The 10,439-nt window shown below is 31.8% G+C and overlaps 2 protein-coding genes across 2 annotated transcripts; both read left to right on the top strand.

Annotated features, from left to right (window-relative positions):
• The first annotated feature begins 1,838 nt into the window (after nt 1-1,838).
• Nucleotides 1,839-2,369, top strand: LOC132254793 (uncharacterized). Its single transcript, XM_059741325.1, has one exon. The coding sequence runs from the start codon at nt 1,867-1,869 to the stop codon at nt 2,203-2,205; it is 339 nt and encodes a 112-aa protein (XP_059597308.1). The 5' UTR covers nt 1,839-1,866; the 3' UTR covers nt 2,206-2,369.
• A 3,792-nt stretch (nt 2,370-6,161) lies between these two features.
• Nucleotides 6,162-9,721, top strand: LOC100260708 (sulfate transporter 1.3). The gene is made up of 13 exons (XM_010659300.3): nt 6,162-6,606; nt 6,684-6,732; nt 6,818-7,025; nt 7,170-7,344; nt 7,473-7,538; nt 7,631-7,744; nt 7,844-7,960; nt 8,052-8,178; nt 8,259-8,545; nt 8,635-8,825; nt 8,926-9,011; nt 9,109-9,185; nt 9,443-9,721. Exons 1-13 carry the CDS (start codon nt 6,325-6,327, stop codon nt 9,581-9,583), a joined length of 1,920 nt encoding a protein of 639 aa, XP_010657602.1. The 5' UTR covers nt 6,162-6,324; the 3' UTR covers nt 9,584-9,721.
• Nucleotides 9,722-10,439: the final 718 nt, after the last annotated feature.

Genomic DNA, 10,439 nt, shown 5'->3' with positions numbered 1-10,439 from the left:
AACCTTAAAAAAAAAAAATTACTCTTTAAGTTTTGGAAAAGTATGTCTTTGAAAAACTCAAGTCTAAGTCCATAAATCAAGTTACCTATCGAGAAGATACAGTGATTACGTCGTAACACCCTTTTAAGCTCGTATATCTACGGTCTCTACTAAGCGAATTGAGGAAATCATGACAATTGATTAATTAATCAAGGATACCAATAATAGGATAACAAGATGCATATAAGTCATGAGGTGAAAAAAAAAGTACTTAAGAATGTACACAATTAATAAATGTGAAATGCATAAAATAGAATTTAATTATTTGCTAAAGTTACAACATTTCAAAGGAAGTTCAAAATAATTTTATTTACAAAGGGAATAATTCCAAATTAATGATTTCAAATTATTTATTCACAAATTTTCAATTTATTTATAAAAGATTTGATTTTTATTCACATCCAAAATTAATTCCAAAAATAAGACTTTTCTTGATTTTATTAAAAGAATTTTGATTGAATTCGAATTTATTAAAAAGAAAATCTCAATTTGATCTTCTATTTATAAAGAAATGATTTTGGTTTATGCTTTATTAAAAAAATAAGATTCCACAATTATAATTAAGAAAACATCAATTATATATTTGGAAAAGTGATTTTTACAAGGAAAAGGGGTTTACTTATTTTAATTATAGGAACCAAATTTTAATTTACTAAGAAAACAAATTTTTTCAACTTTTATTTGCGAAAAATATTTCCAAACCAAATTTAGTCAAAAGTAGAAATTTTTATAACTTTTATTTTCCTTAGATTTTTATTAAAACGATTTTCAAGATTTTGTTATTAAAACAAATTTTGAAACTTTATTAAAACCATTTTTAAATTCTTCATTAAACAAAATCTCTGAATTTTTATTAATCAACTATGAAGCATTTTATAAACTTAGAGAGCTTTAATTTAAGACAAATTTTTCAGAACTTTTATTTTTTAAAAAATTTAGAGATTTTGATTAAAACACTAACTTTGAGAAAATTTACTAAAACACTTTGTTGATTTTTGAGACTAACTTTGAGGGTTTTTATTAAACAACTTTTAAAATTTATCAAGACAAACTTTGAGAATTTATTAAAATCGAATTTTAAGAATTTTTAAGATTAAAACACTTATTTTGAGAATTTAGTAAGAAACTTATTAAAACTTTTAAGACTTTTATAGAAACAAACTTTAAGTACATTTAATAGATATAACTTTGAGAATTATTATTAAAACATTTCTTTTGAAAATTTTAATTAAACCGAACTTAAGAACTTTATGACTTTTACAACTTTTATGAAAACAAACTTTAAAAACATTTATTTAACACTTATTTTGAGAATTTTTATTAAACAAACTAATTAAAAATAAAATGATTTTGCTAAAAAAATATTTATTAAAACACAATTTTCAGTAAATAAACTTATTAAAAAAACTCTTTTCTAAAGAACATTTATTAAAACACAATTTTTAGTAAACAAACTTATTAAAAAAAACTATTTTCTAAAGAATATTTATTAAAACACAATTTTTATTAAACAAACTTATTAAAAAAATTACTTTTTTAAGAACATTTATCAAAACATAATTTTTAAAATGAATTTTTAAAGAACATTTATTGAAACACAATTCGAGTGCCTACCATGGTTTTAAAAACCGGACCGGACCGGCTGGTCCGATCGTCGACCGGTCACGATTTCGGCCCGATTCGATCAATTAGACCAAAAATAGGTTGAACTGGGATCGGACTGGTTGAACCGGCGGTCCGACTGGTGAACCAGTCGGTTCTCTCCAAACTGGACGGTTCAATTAATTTATTTATTTTGTCTTTCAGCATCAAAACGACGTCGTTTTGATGTATCTGGCGTCAAAACGACGTCGTTTTGGAGGACTCCTTCCAAACCCTCCCTCTCCAGCAACTGCAGCCCGCCCCCAACGCGCAGTGACAGGCTCCCACAGCCGGCCGTTTCACCTCAATGGCAGTCACAGCTCTACTTCCTCCTCTAACAATGGCAGCAAGAGCATCAAGTTCCTCAAGAAGACTCTCTCCTTCACAGACACTAGTTCAATGCTTTCTACCGAGGTCGTCCCAAAAGGGTTTCTGGTCATGTGCGTGGGGAAGGAGCTGAAGAGATTCATCATCCGGACAGAGTATCTGGGTCACCAAGCATTTGGGTCTACTGAGGGAAGCTGAAGAAGAATCGGGTTTCAGCAGGAGGGTGTGCTCAAGATCCCATGTGAAGTGGCTGTGTTTGGGAGGATCTTGAAGGGTGTGCTCAAGATCAGATCAGATTTCCTCAGATTGTTGCTTGTCCCACCCAATTAGCGATTTAAATTTCAATTTGTAATAATAAATTGGCCGAGAAGAAAAGAAATAGGCACCGACTATAGATCGCACAGCCCCCCTCTCCTCTCCTCCCCGACCAGTGGCAATAGCTGCTCCAACGTTTTTTTTTTGTTTTTTTATGCTTTATTACTTTTATATTTATTATTTAATGTGTTATTTTTATTTATTGATCATAATTTTGATAGATATTGTAAAAATTTAGATATAATTTTTTTAATAATATATAAAATAATAAAATATATATTTATGACATACCGGTTCAATCACGGTTCGATCGTCGGTCCAACCAGTGAATCGTGAACCGATAACTTTTCTTATTCAATGACCAGTCCAGTTCTGAAAATATTGATGTCTATCCATAATGGAAAGGGTTTGAAATTTAAATAAATAGGTTAAAGGAGCATTTGAGATTTTTTTTTAAAACCCGAATCGGTTTTAGGGCGGGTTCGGACTTGCCTTGTCCTACCCCGATTATATATATAATTAATTTTAAAATTTAATTTAATTTAATTTTTGTTTTCATATTTTTAATATAATAATAATAAAATACTTTTCAATAAAATAATTTATAAAAAATATAATATTTTTAATTATTTATAAAATATAGTTATTTTAATGTAATTAAAAAATTATTTTTTTCTTTTAAAAAAAATATTTAATTTTATTTTTTTTATAAATAAAGTTAATGGGGTAGGACCGGTATGAGAAATTTGTATAATCGTCTTTGACAGCTTCACCCCTTTAATTTGTTTATCCAACCGCTTCACCCCTTTAATTTTTTTAAGGGGATGGGATAAGGATTGCTTTGAATAAACGGGGTTGGGTCGGGATGGGTATACGCAGGTTTTGCCTTTTAAGCCGACGTTGCAATCTTTTCTAGTTTTGTTGCATTTTGACCGCGTCATACCACTGATTAGAAATGATGCCATATTTCATGGTGGATTGTGATTGATTAATTTGATTCAATGTTTAGGCACAGATGTGGTATGTGCTGGTCTAATTTGGAGCTTGGGTCTAGACATGGAGGGGCCACAAAGAGGTCATTCATGGAAGCCTGATATTTTTTAAGCTGAACTTTGTTTTTGGGTAAACATCTGGAATGCATATATAGTGCTCTCTCCATATGGCATGTGGAATTTGCCCTTACATTTAGTTCAATATTTTTTTTATTTACTTAGTTTTATCAATCATGCTTTCCCTTCTTGTAAATTTCTCAAGTATATTTTTTTTAAATATGTCACAATCATTCCAACTCAAAATATTATTCCACTAAAACTACATATATCAGTAAGAAATTTTCTTAGAAGCACTATTCATCAATGATGGTGATATGTTAGGGGCTGACACCAGCATTCATATCTTTTACCTATATTTTAAGTTAATTTTATAAATGCTTTGATTTCAATCTACCTTCTTAAGGAAGGCAATCAATTGTTTTCTTTCCTGGTTATGCTAGTGTTTTTTTTCTTTCGATCAATCCATATGAACTTGTCCAAACAAATAACTTTTTTAATTGAATAATTTAGTAAATATTCAAAAATCCAAATGTTGACCTTTCATGCCTCAAAATCAATCTCATAAGCTTTTCAAAGAATATGCTATAAAGCATATACGAGTCCATATAAAAGTGATTTTGAGAGGATTAGTATGTCTTTTAATGCTTGGAAGCACTTTTTTTTTTTTATATATAAAAATTTTAAAATCATTTAAAATAATTTTTGGGCATTCACTCGATGAATAATTTTTATGTATTTATTTATTTATATCTAAACACATGTAAGCTTTTCAGCACAATTTTAAAGAGGTGTTTGATAAAACTTAATACTTATTATTTGATGATTTAAGTTGAATTTAAGTTAAATTATTCTTGAAGTTGTTAAACTTAAAACTTATTACTTAATTTTTACTTTAAATATTAAGATTTTTTTATAAAATTAATTTTAAATTATCAAATTAAAATATTTATCTTCATACATTATTATTAGGGTAAAGGAGGTCAAGTAATAATAAAACTCATAAAGTAGCAAAAAGGATCATTGAAGTAATTAGGACAAATGAAGGTAAATTGATAAAATAAGAATGTCCACTTAAGAATAAATTAATTATTTTTATTTATTACTTTAAAGTTGTTTTTTACTTTAAAATCATATCATTAAATTATTTTACCAAATATGTTTAATTTACCTAATAACTTAAATTAAGTTATTAAATTAATAATTTAAATTAAGTAATTAAATGATTTTTAAATTATTAAGTTGGTTTACCACTTTCCAAATTGAAAACAAATTAAAATCTTTTATCACTTGACACACTCCAACTTCTGACTCATTCTTCAGCACTTCAATTGAGGCCGGCATCGACAAACAGATAAAACCTTTGATTTGTTCAAAAAAAATTCTTTGACCATAAAATTTAAATTAAAGAATGCATGCATGGGTCCAAGAAGCCATAGCGATGATAACAAGATGATTGAAGGAAAATGAAAACTAAAAGAATATGTGTTCTTTTTTAATCTTATTGGATCATCACTGTTGTGATATGGACTTTGAATCACAAGAAGAAAATTCACAGAATCCATTCTTGTTAATCTCCTTATCTCCTTGGCCATTTATGTCTTCAATCCTTAGAGGAACCCCACTTCTCAATGATTCTCCCCTACTTGCATGGTAAACAACTATTGATCTCTTATTGATTCCAAGCTTTATTTTGATGTACTTTTTAGGTTCTGGAAGAAAATGATTTCTTGGGCTAGAGAAAGTCTAGCTTATAGAATAATGTAGTACTTTTACCTTCTGTCTTTCCAAAGAATGGTATATGATTTCCATTGCCTGTTCTCTTTTTCTGATTGCAATTGCCACTAGCTTTGTAGTTGATTCTTTTTGCTCATAATTATATTTTTAGTATCTTCTTTGAGAAGTGGAATATAAACCACTGTATCCTTAATTTGATTTTCTGTTTCATTACTATATTTTCTTACACAGGATTATACACTTTGATCTGATTGTTAATTACCAGTAGGTTACATTTTCTGTAAATCTATTGCATGTTCTTGTTAGTATTTTAATTTTAGGAACTCACAAATGATAGTTGCATCATTGTTTTGTATGATTAAAGTCTATGAACATCTTTTTGGAAAGGTTGAATTCTTAGTCCAATTCTTCTATTCATCCAACCACCTAGATTCTGCACTGGTTTCTTTTTTTTTTCTTCTTTTTTGTTAATGAACTGGTAGAGATTATGTGGAAGGACAAAGTAGACTGCTTTTCAGGAGATGAGAAAAGAATGGAAAATTTTAACTGACAAGATAGGAAACAAGAAAATGGTGAAATGTTGAGTATGCATAGATAATAGAGCACTGCCACACATGGAAGGATTCACTTTGATATGTGACAATTTAGGTTACAAAAGAATGGAAATTGCAAGTTTGATGGCTGAGAATGGTGAAAAGAGGAAGCATTGCCACATTTTCCCTTATCCAAGCATCTCTCTTGCAGCAGAGAATCCTCTGATACGAAGAAATCAAGCTGAAAATAGTTGAAGGATGGAGTTGCTTGTTTCCTTCTATGCTTCTAGCAGAAGCCACCAAGTCATTGAAGTCACCGGTCTCTGTACTATGTTCTATGCCTTGGTCCAAATACTAATGCTACAGAAAGCCATCACTCTCTGATGAACTCAGTTTTATCTTTCTGTAGTTCTACTTTGTCTTAGATTCCACAACTTTTTTCGCCTCTGAACTTGACATGGTTCCATTCCCCAAAAAAAAGAGTTCATGTCCAATCAACCGAATTGGAAAATATATTCTTTAGCAATGGCCTTAAATTATTGACTAAGATGAACCATCTCTATGCGTCTTCTGATATTGTGTTTCTTACTTTCAGCTATATAGGTAAGTCCTAGTACTGTTCAGTGGCAATAAGTAATCACCTTGTTGATGAGCGTGAAGCAAAGGACCTGGACATAAGAAGAATGTCTTCATCACGTCGCCATTCGGAGGACTTGCCATACGTTCACAAGGTGGGCGTGCCTCCTAAGCAGGACCTTTTGAAGGAGTTCACAGACACTGTGAAAGAAACTTTCTTTGCAGATGACCCCTTAAGACCTTTTAAAGACCAGCCAAGATCGAGACAATTTGTACTTGGTCTTCAATCCCTTTTCCCAATTCTGGAATGGGGAAGGGATTACAACCTTACCAAACTTAGAGGTGATCTCATTGCTGGATTCACCATTGCAAGCCTCTGTATTCCTCAGGTAATCATCTGTCACTAAACCATATGGAGAATGTGTCCATTTTTAGGCAGTTCTAATGATTGCAACATTTTTAACAGGATATTGGATATGCAAAGCTTGCAAATCTTGCTCCTCAATATGGTTTATGTAAGAAGAGTCCTGTTTCCTACCCATGATCGGCTGCTTAATCATCCAATTTTTGTTTGTTAATTAGTTTTTCCTAATACTACAGACAGTAGCTTTGTTCCACCACTTATCTATGCCTTCATGGGTAGCTCAAGAGACATTGCCATAGGACCAGTAGCTGTGGTGTCTCTCCTGATTGGAACTATGTTGCAGGATGTGATTGATCCAACTGAAAATGAAGTTGAGTATAGGCGGCTTGCATTCACTGCTACATTCTTTGCGGGCATCACTCAGGCCACACTAGGTTTCTTTAGGTATCTTGACTCCCTACGACATGCAGGAAATAATTTTCCCAATTTTACAGTTCCTAAAAGCTCCTAACCACGCTGTCATGATTGATTATTTCATTACTTCTCATAGTTATACCACATAATGACCCCTTTTGGCTTGGTTTTCAGATTGGGTTTCTTGATTGACTTCTTATCTCATGCTGCTATTGTCGGGTTTATGGCTGGAGCTGCCATTACCATTGCCCTTCAACAACTTAAAGGCTTGCTGGGCATAAAGAAGTTCACAAGGAAAACCGATATTATCTCTGTTATGCACTCAGTATGGAGCACAGTACATCATGGGGTAAGGAGTTATGGACTCATTTTTGTTTCTTTTCAATTTTGGATGAAGTATATTTCTTATGACATCAAGAGACATCAATTCACGTTTTAGGCTAATCAACTAAGCTTTACATCCACCATGTTGTGCAGTGGAACTGGGAGACCATAGTCATAGGATTATCATTCTTGGCTTTCCTTTTGTTGGCCAAGTATATTGTAAGAGTTCCTATTCCTTCCCCTATATATACTGCCTTTGAAGTTTGTTGGTAATAAGCTTCTTTATTTATGCTTCTATAATATTGGAGCAGGGCAAGAAGAACAAGAAATTATTTTGGGTGCCTGCAATTGCTCCCTTGATCTCTGTCATACTTTCAACCTTTTTTGTGTATATCACTCATGCTGAAAAACATGGTGTTCAAATTGTGAGTATCCCTCTAATGATTTTTCATTTACAATGTTTCTTGAATTTGTAACAAAGCAAATTATGACTAGAAAACTAATAGCCTGAACAATATCTTTAGGTCCCACATATTAGAAAAGGTGTCAATCCACCATCTCTTCATGAAATATATTTCACAGGAGGGTATGTCATTAAAGGCTTTAAGATCGGTGTTGTGGTCGGTTTGATAGCTCTAACGGTAAGGAAATGTTTCACCCCATCTCTCAACTGACCTGTAGGATTTCATATCTGATTCAATAGCTGTCTGATGCCCGACTTCGGGTTTCTAGGAAGCTATAGCAATTGGAAGAACATTTGCAGCCATGAAGGGGTATCAGCTGGATGGAAACAAAGAAATGGTAGCATTAGGAACTATGAATATTGTGGGCTCAATGACATCTTGTTATGTTGCTACAGGTGGGGAAAGTAAAGAAATATTTGAACTGATTCCGATCCTTCTAAATTTGCAATCAAACACAGTCCCTATCTTTTTGCAGGATCCTTTTCTCGGTCAGCAGTGAATAACATGGCTGGCTGCCGCACAGCAGTTTCCAACATAGTGATGTCCTGCATTGTATTGCTAACTTTGGAAGTTATCACACCATTATTTAAGTACACCCCGAATGCCATACTCTCTTCTATCATCATATCTGCTGTGCTAAGCCTAATTGACATTCAAGCAATAGTTCTGATATGGAAGATCGATAAATTTGACTTTGTTGCTTGCATGGGAGCCCTTTTTGGTGTGGTTTTTGCTTCTGTTGAGATAGGGCTCTTAATTGCAGTAAGGAAACAAGATTTTGTGAGTACTTCTACCTTTGATTTGCACATCTGTATCCACTGATCTGCACCATCACCCTTTTGGCACAACAGATCTCCATATCCTTTATCAAAATCCTCCTGCAAGTGACTAGGCCCAGGACCACAATACTTGGGAAGCTCCCAAGGACAAATATTTACCGAAACATATATCAATATCCTGAAGCAGCAAAGGTGCCAGGCATTTTAATTGTCAGAGTTGACTCTGCAATTTACTTCTCCAACTCCAACTATGTTAAGGAGAGGTATTGATGCTTGTTAGCCTTTGCTCAATCTCAAGATCTGAGCGCCTCTCTCTCATATGTTAAAAAAGATTATACCATTCAAAACCCGAATTTGTTTCAGGATTTTGAGATGGCTAACTGATGAGGAGGAGCAACTGAAAGAAAACCAGCTACCAAGAATCCAATCTTTGATAGTCGAAATGTCACGTATGAGAATTCTAATGATATTTTCAGCCTGATTTTTTTGCCATCTTCAATAAAATCTGTATTGAATGTCAGTTCTCATGATTTCACATTCCTACAGCTGTTACAGAAATTGACACTAGTGGCATCCATGCCCTAGAAGAGTTATATAAGAACTTGCAGAAGAGAGAAGTTCAGGTAACCCCGACCAAAACCAACAATATTTTAGTACCCTGCAATGAGTTTTCTATGTAAAAGCTTTCCTATTAAAATCTTTCCAACTTTCTTCTCTCGCAAACTTAACTGCATTACATACAATGAAATTTATAAAAATCAGATCATTTGTTCACTGTGTCTATTCAAAATTCCTGGCATTATTCTTTAACATTAATACAAGTCCTAGAGATAGTCTTTCAAGCATATATGTCAGTGCTCCTACTGTTTTTTTTCCACAGCTTAATCTGGCAAATCCTGGGCAAGTTGTGATTGACAAGCTCCATGCATCCAATTTTGCAAACTTGATTGGGCAGGACAAGATCTTTCTCAGTGTTGCAGACGCAGTTCTATCTTATGCTCCAAAGATGGAAGACCTTTAAGCGTTTGTGTGCTTGCGTCAACTCTAAATCCATTTCAAGAATGAAAAAAAGGAGAAATCCATTGGACTAACTTGTGAAATGCATGTGCAGTGTGAAAATTTCTCACTTCATGAAATGAGACCACTTGGTTTATGGATATATGCATGTTTCTTTAATTAAGGGAGCTTTTCTTTATGATTTGAAAGAAAAATATCAATGTGTTAAATTTAAAAACAAAACCTTTGAAAACATTGGTATCAAAATGTTTTAGATTACATTAAAACTATCAAAGAAATTCAAAGAATTTTTTCAAAAGACTTGGTTCCAAGAAATTGTGAGGGAAAATGCGTGAGAAAAAAAAAATAGAGAGAAAAAGTGAAATAAAATAAAAAATAGATTTAAAATCAATTAATTATTTTACGTGCTACTTCAAACCCGTTTTATTTCTTTTTCTTCTTCTATATGAAGATTAAATAATTAATAAATTTATAAATTTTTAATTAATTTTAATTATATTTTATTTTTTTTGGCTTTTTTCATGTTGAAACCAAAAATGAGAAAATTATTTTTCTTAGCAATTTTTTTTCTTAGTACGTTCAAAAAACCAAACGTAACCTTTAAAATAAAGGGAAAAAATAGAAAGAAATCTCATCACCATAAATTTTCAAGAATTTTAGTAATATTTTTGTAGCAAAAAATCCTAATTATTTTCCAAAGCATTCAAATTTCATTAATGATGTTCAGAATTTTTTTCAAATAAATAAATAAAAATTTGTTGAATTAAAAAAAAAATATATATATATATATATATATATATATATATATATATATATATATATCTATAATATAGTAATATGAGTATTATATCATTGCTAAA

The sequence above is a fragment of the Vitis vinifera genome, chromosome 12 (genome assembly GCF_030704535.1).
Source record: "Vitis vinifera cultivar Pinot Noir 40024 chromosome 12, ASM3070453v1".
In the NCBI taxonomy this organism is placed as follows: Eukaryota; Viridiplantae; Streptophyta; class Magnoliopsida; order Vitales; family Vitaceae; genus Vitis; species Vitis vinifera.
The sequence above is the reverse complement of the archived record's forward strand: the minus strand, read 5'-3'. Positions and strand labels throughout refer to the sequence as shown.

Bases quoted from the DNA above. Each gene is read 5' to 3' on its own strand.
- LOC132254793 (XM_059741325.1), top strand. From the start codon at position 1,867: ATGTATCTGGCGTCAAAACGACGTCGTTTTGGAGGACTCCTTCCAAAC.
- LOC100260708 (XM_010659300.3), top strand. From the start codon at position 6,325: ATGTCTTCATCACGTCGCCATTCGGAGGACTTGCCATACGTTCACAAG. The intron at 6,607-6,683 runs GTAATCATCTGT...CATTTTTAACAG, and splicing joins CAAGCCTCTGTATTCCTCAG to GATATTGGATATGCAAAGCT. The intron at 7,539-7,630 runs GTAAGAGTTCCT...ATATTGGAGCAG, and splicing joins TTTTGTTGGCCAAGTATATT to GGCAAGAAGAACAAGAAATT.